General features: G+C 45.8%; 1 protein-coding gene across 4 annotated transcripts in view; it reads left to right on the plus strand.

Moving 5' to 3' along the window:
• smarcd3a (SWI/SNF related, matrix associated, actin dependent regulator of chromatin, subfamily d, member 3a) overlaps window positions 1-17,330 on the plus strand; it is a 91,275-nt gene that overhangs the window by 41,239 nt on the left and 32,706 nt on the right. For 3 of the 4 annotated variants that reach the window (XM_063060905.1, XM_063060887.1, XM_063060915.1), the window contains exons 2-3: window positions 16,412-16,602; window positions 16,890-16,932. In XM_063060905.1, the coding sequence (XP_062916975.1) occupies window positions 16,412-16,602; window positions 16,890-16,932 (234 nt within the window). Of the gene's footprint in view, window positions 1-5,518; window positions 5,676-16,411; window positions 16,603-16,889; window positions 16,933-17,330 lie in introns of those variants that run through there. The other variant, XM_063060896.1, reaches the window with a different exon arrangement.

Here is a 17,330-nt window from a genome sequence, read left to right on the forward strand (position 1 = left end):
GAATGTGCATAGAAGCCCGGCCAGTTGGCAGGGTTGGAAATACTAAAACAGCTGTTCCGTTGCCTCTGCTCAAGCAACAACGAGCCTGGCTCCTTGCAAAGCCGTTGCCGGAACTTGAGGACATGAGATACAGGGAAAAGTTGAATAAGTTAGAACGTTATTCCCTGGAGCGTCGGTGAATGAAGGGAGATTTGATAGAGTTATACGAAATTATGAAGAGTGTAGACAGGGTAAATGCAGGCAGACCTTTTCCTCTGAGGTTGGATGAGACTCGAATTAGAAGAGGTCATAGGTTAAGGGTGAAAGGTGAACTATTCAAGGGGAATCTGAGAGTGAATTTCTTCATTCAGAGAGTGATGTAAGTTACCAGCAGAAAAAATGGTGGATGCAGGTTCAATTGTAACATTTAAGAGAAGATTGGAAAGGTACGTTGATGAGAGGGATTTGGAGGGAGATGGTCTGGGTGCAAATACCACAATATTTGTGCTGACCACAATACTAAATGGAACTAATCCTTCCTGCCTTCACATGAACCATTTCCCTCCATTCCCTGCACATTCATTACCTATATAATGGCCTCTTAAGCTCCATTATTGTATCTGTCTCCACCATTCCTGGTATCCTATTCCAGACCCCATCACTCTCTGTGTTGTTTTGTTTAAGTTGTCTCACCTATTCCCTTGTACTTTCCCCCACCACCTTAAAACTGTGCCTTCTGGTACTTGACATTTCAACCCTGGGAAAGAGATTCAGGCTGTCTGCCTCTCATAATTTTGTAAATTTCTAAGAGGATATTTTTAGAAACCAGCTTTCGTAAAAATGATTATAAATAGGGAGAAGGATGTAAAAACTGACTTAGGAACTTGTACAGGATCTGTGACAAGGCAGAGAATAGCTAAGCATTGCACCAAATTAGCCTGCCCTCCAATGTCTCCAACCACATGTCCTGCTGCCTTGGGAAAGCAGCCAACATAATCAAGGACCTCACTCACCCCAGATGTTCTCTATTCTCCCCCCTTCCATCAGGCAGAAGATACAAACATCTGAAAGCACGTACCACCAAGCTCAAGAACAACCTCTATCCTGCTGTCATCAGACTCTTTAAAGGACCACTGATACGCTAAAAATTAATTCCTTGTCTCTATCTACCTCATCAAGCTTGCGATACTGAGATTTGTTGGTTCGAGGGGTGAATGGTTGAAGGAAAGTAGCTATTCCTGAACCTGGTGGTGTGGGATTTCACTAGCAGCTGTGCAAAGATGGCATAGCCCGTATGGTGGGGATCTTCAATGGACGTTGCCTTCTTGAGGCACTATCTCCTGAAGACACTACCAATGATGTGGAGGGACGTGCTGTGAGTTAATGGGCAGAGTCCACTACTCTCTGCAGCTTCTTATGTTCATGCACATTGAATTGCCGTACCCGACAATAATGTACCCAAGTAGGATACTCTCAGTAGTAAATCTGTATTCATTTGTTAGAGTGTTCAACGACAAGCCATCCTCCTTAACTGCCCAAGAAAGCATCTCACTGTATTTTCCCTTATTGCTCTATGCTGTTAGCCATCCTCCTGTGTGGGACCCTATGAGCAGCCTTCAGGGACAGCCATACACCAGATTCACTAAGTGCCTCTAATCTAGATTCACTGACGTAGAGCAGAAGTACCTAGTTTCAAAGTAAGGCTCTCCCACTTTAGACAGATGAGAAGGAGATTCTTCTTTCCAAGAATCATAGATCTTTGTAATATTATCCCCCAGGGATCAGCAGAAGTGAATCATTAAATATATTCAAGGCAGAGAGTTGAGAGTTGTGGAGAGAGAGTGAGAAATTGGTTTTAAGGCCAGGATGGGATCAACTATGAACTTATTGAATGATGGGACAGACTTAAAGAGCTGAGTGGCTTTTGTTTTCTGTTTCATATACAAAATGATGAGTGGTGTAGATAGGGTAAATGCATGCAAGCTTTTCCCCTTAGGTTGGGGAAAAAGAGGTCATAGGGTTCATGGTGAAAGGCGGAATCATTAAGGGTAACCTGAGGGGAAACTTCTTCACTCAGAGGGCAGTGTGAATGTGGAAGAAACTGCCGTTGAAATATTTCAGAGAAGTCTGGATAGGTGGATGAATAAGAGTGTTATGGAGGGCTACGGTCCGGGTGCACGTAGATGGGACTGAGCAGAAGATCAGGTTGCCATGGACCAGATGGGCTGAGGGGCATATTTCTGTGCTGTAATACTCTATAACTCTATCATAACAGATTTACACATATACTTTTGTAGATTACAGGTAGGTGTACACTTCCTGTGTACAAAAAAAAATCATTTCTTGCAGTCGGTGCCCATAAATTGTTAAGTTATCTTTCCCTATAGAATTTTACAATGAAATCATAAACACAAGAGATTCTGAAGATATTGGGAATCCTGAGCAATATACTCAACATGTCAGAGGAACTCAGCAAGTCAAGCAGTATCTTTGGAGGGAAGTAAACAGTTGATATTTTTACTTGAAACGTCACTACTGTATTCAGTCGGTATATGCTGCCTGACTTGCAGAGTTCTAGCATTTTATGTGTGACTATGTAAATCAGTCCCGTTGTAATTGGAAGCTCTGGTCAGTAGGCGGCAGAGTGAGGACAGGTTCTAACGTCAGTGGGACCCCGTCAACTTCACAGTCGAACAATCTCAGAATCGGAATCAGGCTTTATATCACAGGCATGTGTCGTGAAATGTGTTGTTTTGCGGCAGCAGTACAGAGCATTACACAAAAAACTATACATTACAATAAAAATATACATTAAAATAATTTAAATAATTAAATTAAATTAGCATGTAAACAGTCCATGTAAATGAATAATATAAATTTGTTTTTTTTTTCTTGGCTTTAATTTATACGCTAAACAGCATTCAGACTTGTAGCATGGAATAAATGAAAGTAATCACAATCGTTTTTTATTATCATTGTCTTAGATGAGGTCAGATTTGTGGTATCACGGCAGCAGTATAGTGTAAAGACATAAAATTACTATAAATTACATAAATAAATTTAGTGCTTAAAAAGGAATAACGAGACAGTGTTCATGAACCATTCAAAAATCTGATGGCAGAGAGGAAGAATCATTGAATGTGGGTCTTCGGGCTCCTGGCCCACCTCATGATGGTAGTAATGAGAGAAAGGGCGTGGCCTGGATGCTGATGCAGCCCCTTAATGCACCGCATCTTGAAGATGTCCTCGGTGGTGGGGAGGGATGTGCACATCATGGAGCTGGCAAAGTCTCCAAGCTTTACAACCTCTTGTAATACTGTGCAGTGGCGGTTCGATACGAGACTGCGATGCAGCCAGTCAGGATGCTCATTTACAGAATTTGTAAGAGTCTTTGACATACAGTACTACATCTCTTCAAACTCCCAGTGAAGTAGAGCCTCTAGCGTGTGATTGCATCAAAGTGTTGGACCCAGGATAGATGTTTGGGGGTAGATTAATGTAAATTCCTCCTGTGGTTTCCTGCACTGTAGAACACAGTTCCCTAATGTCTCATCACTGCTGAGGTTTGCCTTCACGCTGGTTGAGCTGCAGATGTAAGACTTGTATAAATACCATCTTGATGCCAAACTCCCTCTTCGTCTTTTTTCATACGGGAATCCATCTGGTGTAATCTTTGTTGACAGCGTGAACAGGGAGCAGTCTTGTGCACAGGAATTGTATGTTCATCCCTATAAACAGCAGCTGAGCTGAATCTAGGGGACCAGCTGTGACTCTGGACACAGGGGGTAACTTATAGTAACTTTTACCTCTTACACAGTACTGCTGCTGCACAACATCAGATTTCACATTTGCCACTAATAGCAAACCTGACCCTAATTCTGTTGGCAGCCCAGCAATCTCTGCTCACAACCAAGTGCGACCCAGACTCCTGTTTCACCGTCCTTTACACTCCCCTTGCTCATTCTTCCTGCGTCCTTGTCTTTTCCTTCCCAGCCGTTCCTCGCTTTCTCTCTGCCTTGTTTCCTCCCTCTCTCTCCCCTTTTCCTCTTCCTCCTCCTCCTTGTTCTGCCTATCTCTGCACATGCCTTTCTCTTTGCATATTCACCATTCCCCCACATCTCCCGCTCCGCATTCTCTTCATTCCAACCCCCTTCCCTTTTACTCTCCTGTTCCCTCTTTCTCGCTGGGGTCCTGATTAGGGTTTCGACATGTAAAACATCGTCAATTCCTCCAGCACGTCCACAGACGCTGCTCGACCCGCTGAGTTCCTCCACTATTTTGTGTGTTGCTCCAGAACTCAGCATCTACGGTTACATGTGCCTCCTGTCTCTCTCAAGTCTCCACTCCCTTCTTTTTACTTTCTCTCTCTCTCGTCTCCACCCCTCTCTCTCGTGTCTCCACTTCTCTCTCTTTCTCTCTTTCCAGTCTCCACTACTCTCTCTCTCCCTCCCCCAGTCTCCCTCCCTCCCTCCGTCCCGCCGCTGACCTTCACGCTGAGCGGACACCACGCATGCTCCGGCCTCTGGGACTCTTCGTCCCCCAGGTCTCGGGCAGCGGGAGCGGCGCCTGAGGGGGGAGCGAGGGCGCAGAGGTTCCGGGCACCGACACCTGCCCTGGGAAAAGGACTCCCGCTCCTGACACTGCCTGTACTGGATCTCGGTCTCTTTCCGAAAACCCTCACTGCTTCTCTTCCCCTTTCACCATCCTCAATTCTCACAATCCTCTACCCTCCCTCCTATCACCCTCTGTCTTCACCACCCTCACTCCTTCATTCCTCTTCCCTCTCCTCTACTCACCCTCACCGCATCCTCTTGATTCCACCGTTTCATCATTTTCACCATCTCCGTCCCTACCCCAGTTCTTCCCTCCATTCTCCCTTCTCCTCATTCTGTGGGGCCGCTCAGTCCGTCTCTTCCCTGTCAGCGATTCTTTTTACCTCTTCCCCATCTCTCTCTCCCCATTTCCTTCCCCTCATCTCATCCATCCACTTCTCCTCTTACAATCCACTTCTTTGTTTCGCCTTTCCACCTCTTCCTCTAACACTCGTCCATTTTCTCTCCAACCCACTTTACCCCGTTCACTCTCCGCTCTGTTTCTCTACCATTTCACCCCGCCTCACCTATCACCTCACCCTCCTGTCCCTCTCCTGCCCCTTACCTACTCTTCCCTTCTCAACTCTCCTTTCCCTCACTCTTTTCTCTCCCTCCTCCTTCCCCCATCTCCTCTTATTCCTCTTCCCTTACCCTTCCCCTCTCGCCTTCATATCTCTCCCTCCCCCAGTCCTACCCTCTCTCTCCCTCTCGCATTTCTTCCCTCCCCCCTTCTCCTCCACTCTCCCCTCATCTCCTCTCTCTCCATCCCACATTCCCGCATCCCTTCTTGCGAGGGAAAGTTTGGGAACATTTTACCCAACTCTGATTCCGGAACGTGTCCTCCTGTCACTACGCCGCTGACGGGATGTGACAGCTGCTCAATTGCCCGTGTTGGCCGTCAGGAACCCCCTTCGTCCCCCGGTCACCACCCACCCCACCCCCTCCGCCCGCTCCGCATTGAAAGGGAGCACTATTAAAGTGTGAGGGGGGAGGACTTAGTGCAGGAGTCGGCAGAGAGCTGGGGAAATGTCCGCAGAAGAGCTGAGCGGCGGTGCTCGGAGAGCGACCAAGAGCAAACTGTTTGAGTTCCTAGTTCACGGTGTGGTGAGTGGACAGTGAACTCCGTCACCGGGACCACAGCCCCGAAGGAACACGGATTCCCGGGCGGGAGTTCGACACAACTGTCTGTGTGGCTGGAGAGAGCAGGAGGGGGTCGCGGCAGAGGCAGAGAGAGAATGTGGTGGGGGTAAAGAGAGAGAAAATGTGGGGCAAAGCGAGACAAAAATGTGACAAAGGAGAGGGAAGGGGAAAATGTGGCAGGGCAGGGAGAGGGAGATTGTGGCAGAGAGGGGGATTGTGGCAGGGCAGGGAGAGGGATGTGGCAGGGCAGGGGCAGCGAGAGGGAGACATTGCAGGGCAGGGGCATGGAGGGGGGATGTGGTAGGGCAGGGAGGGGGGATGTGGTAGGGCAGGGAGAGGGGGATTGTGGCAGGGCAGGGAGAGGAGGGTTGTGGCGGGGGGTTGTGGCAGAGCAGGGAGAGGGAGATGTGGCGGGGCAGGGAGAGGGAGATGTTGCAGGGCAAGGGAGGGGGGATGTGGCAGGGCAGGGAGAGGGGGATTGTGGCAGGGGCAGGGAGAGGGAGACGTTGCAGGGCAGGGAGGGGGATTGTGGCAGGGCAGGGAGAGGGGGATGTGGTAGGGAGGGGTGAATGTGACAAGGGACAGGTTTTAGTGTTTGTGGGAATCAAAGAGTAAGGTGAAGGAAGAGAGAAAAGTGAGGAAGTGAAAGGGAGAGTGTAGTAGGAAGAAGAGGGAAGATAGTTGAGAGAGGAAGATAGAGGAAATGTGGGTTTGTGTGGAGGGGAGAAGGGGGGGGAAGAGAGAAGGGGATTTTGATGGGAGAGAGAGAAAGTGGATTGGGCAGATAGGATGGGTGGAGTTTCTACTGAACCTGATGTGGGGGTTTGGGTTGGAGTGGGGTAGACCCAGGTAATTAGCAACTCCTCTTCCCTGTCTACCCCATCAGCATGTCCCTGCAAACCTTGACTTCATTTTTTTTGGCAAAATGGTGACGTGAGAAGGCAGATACTGGAGTCTGCAGCAACACACAAAATGCTGAAGGAACTCAGTGGGTCATGCAGCATCTGTGGAGGGAAATGGAGAAGCCAGATTTCAGGTTAAAACCCTTCATCTGGCCTGAGAGATAAAGGGGAGATGGCAGAAGTAGAACTGGTGTGATGCTGGCAGATAATGAGTGAATCCTGGTGAGGAGGGGTAATAGGCAGATGGAAGAGGGAGAGTGGGAATTGTGACAGAGGTGGGAAAGTGATAGGTAGAGGTGACAAAAGTCTGCAGATGGTGGAATCTGATAGGAGAGGAAGATGGAGCATGGAACCAAATAGGGGAGGTGGGAGCGGCAGATGGGAATAGTTGGTGGAGTATTGGTGGGACCCACTAAGAGGAATGTGAATGGCCCTATCTTTCAATCCAGATGAAGGGTCTTGTCCCGAAACGTCAACTGTCCATTTCCTTTCTCAGATGCTGCCTGACCCACTGAGTTCCTCCAACTTTTTGTGTGTTGCTTCCTTTGTGAAAGCTGTACTTGGGATCACATCAGTCCCTCTCTCCTCTCCTTCCACCTCTGAACTACATGTGCCTTTTGGCCCACAGTGTTGTGTCAATTTTTTGATCTACTCCAAAATAAATCTAATCCTTCCCTTCCACTTAGACCTCCATTCATCTTTCATCCATGTGTCTATATAAGAGTTTCTTAAATGTCCCTAATGTATCTGCCTCTACCACCACCCCTGGCAATGCATTCAACACACCACTCTCTGTGCAAAGCTTCCAATTCTGATGAACATATTAAGAGACAACCAGAATTGAATGCAATACTCCAAGTGTGGTCTAACCAGAGCTTTATAGAGCTCTGACAGTATCTTGTGTCTCTTGAAATCAGTCTCACAACTAATGAAGGTCAACACACAATATGACTTCTTAACAAAGACTTGTGTGGCATCTTTGAGAGACCTGTGGATTTGGACTCCAATATCCCTGTTTCTCCACACTATTAAGAATTCTGCTATTAATTTTGTATGCTGCCTTCAAGTATGACCTTCTGAAGTGCACTTCACACTTAGACATTTAGACCATATGACATAGGAGCAGAATTAGGCCATTTGGCCCATCAAATCTGCTCTGCTACTCCATCATGGCTAATTTATTATCCATTTTCCTGCCTTCCCCTGTAACCTTTGATGCCCTGACTAATCAAGAACCTATCAACCTCCTCTTTAAATGGCCTCCAAGCCATCTTAGGCAATGAAATCCACAGATTTACTGCTCTCTGGCTCACAAAATTCCTCCTCATCTCTGTTCTAAATGAATGTCCCTCTCTTCCAGGGTTTCATAACGTGTGGCCCACGACACCTTGTTTAATGGTATTGGTCCATGACATAAAAAAAAGTTGGGATCCCTTGTCTATTCTGAGACTAGGCCCTCTGGTCCTAGACTCACCCACTGCAGGAAACATCTTCCCCACATCCACTCTATCTAGACCTTTAAATATTCAGTAGGTTGCAATGAGATACCCCCTACTAATTCTTCTAGATTCCAGCGAGTGCATGCCCAGAACCATCAAACACTCCTCATATGTTAACCTTTTCATCCTGGAGTCATTCTTGTGAACCTCCACTGGACGCAAAGCCAACTTTCTGAGATAAGGGGCCCAAAACTGCTCACGATATTCCACATGCTGTCTGACCGATGCCTCATAATGTGTCAGCATTACATCCTTGTTCTTGTCTTCTCAAAATGAATACTAACGTTGCATTTGTCTTCCTTACCACTAACTCAATCTGCAAGTTAACTTTTTAGGGAATCCCAAGTCCCTTTGCACATCTGATTTTTGAATTTTCTCCCTGTTTAGAAAATAGTCTATATTATTTCCTCAAAGAATTCCAACAGATTTGTCAGGGAAGATTTTCCCCCTAAGGAAAACATGCCGACTTTGGCCAGTTTTATAGTGTGCCACCAAGTACCCCAAAACCTCATCCTTAATAATGGACTCCAACATCTTCCCAACCTCTGAAGTCAAACTAAATGGACTATAATTTCCTTTCTTCTGCCTCCATCCCTTAAAGAGCGGAGTGACATTTCCCATTTACCAGTCCTCCAGAACCATTCCAGAATCTAGTGATTCTTGCAAGATCGTTAGTAATGCTTCCACAATCTCTTCAGCCACCTTTTTCAGAACCCTGGGGTGTATACCATCTGGTCCAGATGATTTATTTACTTTCTACTTTCAGATTCCCAAGTACATTCTTAGTAATAGCAACAGCGCTCTCTTCTGCCCCGACACTCTCTAATTTCTGGCATATTGCTGGTGTCTTCCACAGTGAAAACTGACACAAAATGCCTATTAAGTTCATCTGCCATTTCTTTGTCTCCCATTTCAACCCCTCCAGCATTATTTTCCAGTGGTCCAATATCCACTCTCGCCTCTCTTTTACTCTTTATATATTTGGATAAGCTTCTGGTATCCTCTTTTATATTGTTGGCTAGCTTACCTTAGTATTTCATCTTTTGTTTCCTTATGGTTTTTTAGTTGCTTTCTGTTGGTTTTTAAAAGCTTCACCATCCTCTAAATTCCCACTAATTTTTAGCCATATCATATGCCCTCTCTTTTGCTTTCATGCTGTCTTTGACTTCCCTTAGCCACGGTTGCATCATCCTCCCTTTAGAATACATCAACTTATTTGGGAATTGCCTTCCGAATTGCCCCCAGAAACATCAGCCATTGCTGTTCTGCTGTCATCAATGCTAGTGTCGTCTTCCATTCAACTTTGGCCAACTCCTCTTTCATGCCTCTTTGATTCTCTTTGCTCTACTTCAATACTGATACTTCTGGCTTTATTTCTCCCTTTCAAATGCAGGGTGAATTCTATCATATTATGATCACTGCTACCTAAGGGTTCCTTTATCATAAGCTGCTTAATCAAATCTGATTCATTTTATACCATTCAATTCAGAATTGCTTTTTCCCCAGTGGGTTTAACTACAAACGCTCTGAAAAAACCATCTCATAGTCATTCTACAGATTCCCTATCTTGGGATCCAACATCAACCTGGTTTTCCCAATCTACCTGCATATTGAAATCCCCCATGACTATCGAAACATTGCCTTTTTTACATGCCTTTTCTATCTCCCATTGTAATTTGTATCCCATATCCTGGCTACTGTTTGGAGGACTGTATGTAACTCCCATAAGGGTCTTTTTACCTTTGCAGTTTCTTAACTCTACCCAGAAGGATTTTATATCTCCTATGTCACCTCTTTCAAAAGATTTGATTTCATTTTTTTAACCAACAAAGTCCTGCCACCTTCTCTGCCTACCTGCCTGTCCTTTCAGTACAAGGTGTATCCTTGGATGTTAAGCTTTCAACTATTACTTCTCCAGATTGAACGCCACCTGCCACATTTCAGCCCAGCTCTGCATCCTATCAATGTCCTGTTGTAACCTACAATGACCTTCTACACTATCCACACACACCACCACTAACCTTTGTGTTATCTAGTAACTTACTAACCCACCTTCCACTTCCTCATTCAAGTTATTTATATAAATCACAATGAACAAGGGTCCCAGAACAGACCCCTGCTGAATGCCATTGGTCAACAACTTCCAAATAGAATACATTTCCAAATCTGGATGGTGTACGACCTGGAATGGAGCCTATAGGTGGTCCTATTCTAAGTGGAAGAGCTCACAGGTTTGGGAGATGCTATTGGAGTAGTCGGGGCAAATCACAGCAGCTAGTGGTTGAGGGAATGGATGTTTAGGATGGTGGATGGACTGCATTGTTCTGAATTGTGTTGAGAATGGCTGGTGCTGCTTTTGGAGAGTATTTCATTACACTCCTGATTATGGTGGAGGGACTTTGGGGGTCACTCACCACAGGACTCCCAATCTCTTGCTTGCTTTTGTGGCCATGGTATTAGTGTGGCTGGTTGGGTTGAGATGGATGGTGAGTCCCATTCCCAAGGTGGTGTTGGTGGGCCATTTGGTGAATGTTACTGCTATTGATTGGCAAGGGCAGGTAGTAGACTCTCTGCTCTTGGAGATGGTCATTCCCTGGCACGTGTGGTACGGGTTTCATTTGCCACTTGCCAGCCCGCACATTGGTGTAACTACAAGCAGAGAGGGCTGCTTTGTCTGCTGAGGAGTTGAGAATGGAATTGAACATTAAATGACATCAGAGAATGGTCAGAGCACAGGAGGAGACTGTTTGGCCTGTTGGGCCTTTACCAGCTCTATGTAAGAACAATCAAGCTAGTCCCCTCTCCACATTGCCCTGCAAACCTTTTCTTTTCAGACTATAGTCGAGCTCCATTTTGAACACCGCAGTCAAGTGTTCTTCCACCTCTGCCTCCAAAAAGTGCACTCTTGGCCCTCATGACTCATTCTGTGAAAAGGGTTTTCTTTGTGTCAGTTCTGGGCCTCTCGGGTTTCCTCATATCCCTCTCTGTGCCAAGGGACTAATCCTAGTGTCTCCACTTTTCCCATATAAAGTCCCTTAAACCTGGAATCATTTTGGAATCACTGGACAATCTCTAAAACTCTCATACCTTTCCTAAAGCATGGCACCCAGAACCAATAATTCAACAGCAACCGAGCTAGAGGTTTATAAAGATTGATCATGTCGCCCTTATTGTTGCACTTGTTATTCAATTTATAAAGCCAAGACTGTCTGCCTCTTCAAGCATTCTCTCAACCTCCCTGTCAGTCCATGAACCCTGCTCTTCTATTCCTGTTGGAATCATTCCCCCTAACTTGTGCTTCTACTTTTCATTCCTCATACCAAACTGCAATACTTCACAGTTCTCATTGTAAAACTTCACCTGTCACTCATTTACCCATCCACCCAGTCTGCTTCTTAACAATCTGTTAGAGGGACTCAGCGGCTTGAGCAGCATCTATGGGGGGGGGGGGGGAAGGACTTTTTGGTGATTTCGGTCAAAGGCCTGCATCAGGACCTGAAACACTGGCAATTCCTTCCCCTTCCCCCTCCCCCACAGATGCTGTTCAACCTGTTGCGTTCCTCCAGCTGATTGCTTGTTCCACATTCCAGTGCCTGCTGTTTACTGAGTCTGTTACTCTTCTTCAGTTCACTGTGTCTCCAAGTTGTATGTAGTGTGCAACTTTAGAAATGGCTTCCCCTTCCCCTCCACCGTCAGATTTATGAACACTACCTTTATTTTATACAACTTATTTATTTTTGTAATTTATAGTAACTTTGCAATGTACTGCTGCTGTAAAACAACAAATCTTACAACACATAAGATAGTGATAATAAATCTGATTCTGTGTACCAAATCCCAGACCATTAACATATATTAAGAACAACTGTAACTCTTCTACCAGTCCCTGGAGAACTCTACAGTATACATTCTCCCAGACTGAGAAACAACCTCTCACTCCCACTCTCTTTCCTGTTATAGTCAATTTCCCATCTATGCTGCTGTAGCCGCTTTTATTCTAAGGCCTTAATGACAATCCAATTGTCATCTTATCAAATTTTTTTTTAAATATCACATCAACAGTATTTCCCTTATCAATCCTCTCTGTTATCAAAAAATCTGTGACAATTTAGTTGGCAAAATCATCACTGGCTTTTTCCACTCACTTCTCACGTGCCCAAGTAACTGTTAATTCTGTCCCTGGTTATTGTGTCTGGAATTTTCCCACTATCAGGGTTAGACATATGGTCTGTACACACCGGGTTTATCCCCTAGCTGTATTTTTTCAAACAGAGGTAAAAATATTCACAATCTTTTGGTCTGGGCACTACCTAATAGAGATAATCCAGGAAATTATGGACCACTGACCCTTCCATCAGTGGTGATGAAATTACTGGAGCTGATTCTTAAGAACCATATCTACCCCCACATTTGCAGAAGTGTGGACTTAAAAAAAAAGGATAGGATTGACTTCAACAGCACAAAACTACTGTGAAGCGCCAACGGCTTTTGGGACTGCCTGGTGAAGGAAGCCACTGAAATAAAACTAGAAGAAAAAGAATTTTAACAAAGCCGAAGGTCTTTCTCTAAGAACAGGAATTCCATTGTAAAGGGGTGTGGGGGGACAGTGGAAACCTGATTGGATGAGGACTAACCAATCAGGAGGGTTAGACGATGGGGTATAGACTTTACCCAGGCATCATCCCTGATGAAGATGGCAGTTTGTCATCGAAACATTGGTCAAAATCGATACCTGTTCCTAGCTAAAAGCCTGAGAAGAGTTTATTTGTTAAGTATGGACTAATTAGAGACAGTCCACGTGGCTTCGTGTGGGTCAGGTCATGTCTTATAAGCTTGATTGAACTTTCTGAGGTGGTGTCAAAATTGTTGATCAGAATGAGGTTTATTATCTCTGACATACGTTGTGAGATTTGTTGTTTTGTGGCTGCAGTGCAGTGCAAGGCATAAAAACTGAATAAATAGTGCGAAAGAGGAACAGTGAGGTAGTGTTCCTAGAGCATTCAGAAATCCAGAGGCAGAGGGGAAGAAGCTGTTCCTCCTTGAGAGTATGGCAGTGAATGTGGACTTTAGTAAGGCACTTGACCACGTTACTCATCATAGGCTGATCCAGAAGATTATTGCACATGGAATCCACAGTGATTGGTAGATTGGATTCAAAACTCGGTTGGCTGTAGAAGATGGAGGATAGAAGTGGAAGGATATTCCTCTGGTGAAAGGTCTGTTACTACTGTTGTTTCACAAGGATCTGTGCTGCGACCTCTATTTATAATATGAGAATGGTATTGAGATAACTATGAAACATATGGACAAATATATATAAGTGGGCTGATAGTTTGCAGGCACAAAGATTGGCAGAGTTGTGGATAGTGAGGAAGAATGTCAAAGGATATAACAGGATACAGATCAGTTGGAGATATCGATGAGAAATAGCAGATGGAGTTTAAATGAGGAAAGTGAGAGGTGTTGCACTTTGAGAGGTCAAGTGTAAGGGGAAAGTATGCAGTAAATATCAGAACCCTAGGGACCATTGATGTCCAGAGGGATCTTGGAGTACAAGTCCAAAGCTGCCTGAAGGTGACAGTACAAGTAGATGAGGTGGTTATGAAGGCATACAGCGTGCTTGCTTTAATCAGTAGGGAATATAAAATTTGCTAAGATGTGTTGCGGTTATATAAAACTTTGGTTAGACCACACTAGGAAGGATGTGGAGGCTTTGGACAGGGTTCTGTAGAGTTTTGTCAGGATGCTGCCTGGATTAGAGCATATGTACAATAAGGAGAAGCTGGACAAACTTGGGTTGTTTTATCTAGAACATTGGAATCTGAGGGGTGACCTGATAGAAGTTTATAAATTTTTGTGAGGCATAGATAGGGTAGGTGATCAGTCTTTGTTCCAGGGTAGAAAAGTTAAATACTAATTGCATTTGTCCTCCCAAAGTGCAGCACATTAGACTTGGTGACATAAAGTTATATAGAAACTGGTCAGCGTTATAAATACAAGAGATTCTGCAGATGCTGGGAATGTGTGTGTTACTCTGGATAACTGCCTAAGTGGCGATATGAGCCTTACTCTGGTCCATGCTGACCAAGATTCCCACCAAAGCTAGTCCATTCGGTCACAAATCTTTCCTATCCAAGTGCTCTTTCCCTAATCCTTTGTTCCCATGTCCTTGATTCCTTAACCCTAATTCTGTTTATGTCCCTTGTTATCCTACTAACCAATGAATAAAATCCTAACCTTTTCAGCCTCTCTTCTCAACTCCCTCTGGTCCTGGTATCATCCTCGTAAATCTCCTCTGCACTCTCAATTTATAAGAATGTTGCCAGGACCTGAGTTACAGGGAGAGGTTGAAGAGGTTAGAACTTTATTCAATGGAGCATAGGAGAATATGAGGAGATTTGATAGAGGTACAGTATAAAAAATTATGTGGGGTATACATAGGGTAAATGCAAACAGGCTATTTTTTTCCACCAAGGTTGGGTGAGACGAGGTTAAGGGTGAAAGGTGAAATTTTTAGGGGGAACCTGAGGTGAACTTCTTCACTCAGAAATTGGTGTGAGTGTGGAACAAGCTGCCAGCAGAAACGGCAGGTAAGCACTTGCAACACTCAAAAGTTAAGTTTGGATAAGTACATGGATGGGAGGGGTATGGTCCAGGTGCAGGTTGATGGGACTAGTTTGGCATGGTCTGGGTGGGCTGAAGGTTCTGTAGTGCTCTATGTCTCTTCAGTTTAAAGACATCTTTCCTACAACAAGGTGACTAAAACCCAATAAAACATTCCAAAGTGTGGCCTCAATGATGCCTTGTCCAATTGCAACCTAATACCCCAAACCTTGTACTCAGTGCCCTGAATGATGAAGGTCAGTGAGCCAGAAGCCGCCTTCACCGCCCTGTTTACCAGTGATGCCACATTCATGGAACTGTGTTCTCATACTCCACAGGACCATAAGATATAGGAGCAGAAGTAGGCCATGCGGCCTATTGAGTCTGCTCCACCATTCAGCCATGGGCTGATCCAATTCTTCCAGTCATCCCCACTCCCCTGCCTTCCCCCCCATACCCTTTGATGCCCTGGCTAATCAAGAACCTATCTATCTCTGCCTTAAATGCACCCAATGACTTGGCCTCAACAGCCCCTCATGGCAACGAATTCCACAAATTTACCAGCCTCTGGCTAAAGTAATTTCTCCGTATCTCTGTTCTAAATGGATATCCTTCAATCCTGAAGTCGTGCCCTCTTGTCCTAGACTCCCCTACCATGGGAAATAACTTTGCCATATCTGATCTGTTCAGGCCTTTTAACATTTGGAATGTTTCCATGAGATCCCCCCTCATTCTCCTGAACTCCAGGGAATACAGCCCAAGAGCTGCCAGACATTCTTCATATGGTAAACCGTTCATTCCTGGAATCACTCTTGTGAATCTTCTCTGAACCCTCTCCAATGTCAGTATATCCTTCCTAAAATAAGGAGACCAAAACTGCACACAATGCTCCAAGTGTGGTCTCACAAGTGCCTTATAGAGCCTCGACATCACATCCCTGCTCTTTTATTCTATACCTCTAGAAATGAATATCAACATTGCATTCGCCTTCTTCACCACCGACTCAACCTGGAGCTTAACCTCTGGGGTATCCTGCACAAGGACTCCCAAGTCCATTTGCAACTCTGTATTTTGAATTCTCTCCCCATCTAAATAATAGCCTGCCCGTTTATTTCTTCCACCAAAGTGCATGACCACACACCTTCCAACATTGTGTTTCATTTGCCACTTCTTTGCCCATTCTCCTAAACTATCTAAGTATCTCTGAAGGCTCTCTGTTTCCTCAACACTACCCGCTCCTCCACCTATCTTTGTATCATCAGCACTTTTAGCCACAAATCCATTAATCCCATAGTCCAAATCATCGACATACATCGTAAAAAGCAGTGGTCCCAACACCCACCCCTGTGGAACTCCACTGGTAACCGGCAGCCAGCCTGAATAGGATCCCTTTATTCCCACTCTCTGTTTTCTGCCAATCAGCCAATGCTCCACCCAGGCTAGTGACTCCCCTGTAATTCCATGGGCTTTTATCTTGCTAAGCAGTCTCATGTGCAGCACCTACTCCTGGGCCCTTCTGTCCTACAGCATTCCCCAGGGTCCTGTATTCACAGTGGACGTCCTTCCCTGTCTTGTCATCCTGAGATACAACAGCTCGCACTGATCTGAATTCATCTCCGCTCGCCACTCACCCAGGTCACTCTGTGATCCCTGCTGACTACACTCACTCTCTAATGCCTGGCCTCTCCTCCCCCAGCGCCCTGGGATGCCCTCGGCTGCGCGGATGGCTCCCCAAGGTTCAGCGATGGGTCCCCCGGGAGCCCCATACGGAACGGGTCCTACTGTTCGCCCTGGGATCCCACAACCGGTCCTCGAGCAGACCCGCAAGCGTGCTGCACCGCAGCAGATGCAACAGCCACAGGCAGCCGTGCAGAGCCGTGCACGCAGGTAGGGTAGGGGGTGCGTGGGAGGGGCCAAGGTGTTGACATGGTGGGTTAGAGTGGTGGAGGGGGGAGAGGGAGGGAGAAGGATGGGACAGGGAAGGGTAGGATTGGGCAAGGGTGTGGTGGAGGGAGGGGTCCAGTCCCACACCCCTCATCAGGGATCTGATGCACAACATAAGGAGCAGGCTTCTCGACTCATTGAGCCTACCCACCGGTCGATCAAATTGGATATAAGCTGTTGTGAGGGCTGCCCTATGCCCATAATGATTGTTTTCTGTTAAACGTCCACAGTGCCAAGCGGAGGAGGATGGTGGACAAGATCCTGCCCCAGAGGGTGAGTGAGGGGGAGGCCTGGTGGGTGCGGTGGGGCTGTTTGGAGTGAGGGGTAGAATTGCCCCGGGCGTGGTGCTTAACCTCAGCACAGGAACCACAGGCAGTGATTGGTCAAACGTCTACCTCCAATATTTTTTTAAAATAAAAGGGTGTTTATTACAAATACAACATCAAACTACTGCAGACCACAGCAACCAGAACTTCAGATTCCGATATTGGCATCCTGATCTGAGACACATTCAGTCTCCCACAGTCCCAAAACATAGATCTGTAGGCACCACAGATTCTTCTCCAAGGAACGCCTGATACTATCAGGTGATAATGTCTCCCATTTCAATGCCACTCGGGGCAAGAAGGGACATCACACTGGATCCTAATCCTGGAGTGAACCTGTTCCGT

Source organism: Mobula hypostoma, chromosome 1 (assembly GCF_963921235.1).
Source record: "Mobula hypostoma chromosome 1, sMobHyp1.1, whole genome shotgun sequence".
Classification (NCBI taxonomy): Eukaryota; Metazoa; Chordata; class Chondrichthyes; order Myliobatiformes; family Myliobatidae; genus Mobula; species Mobula hypostoma.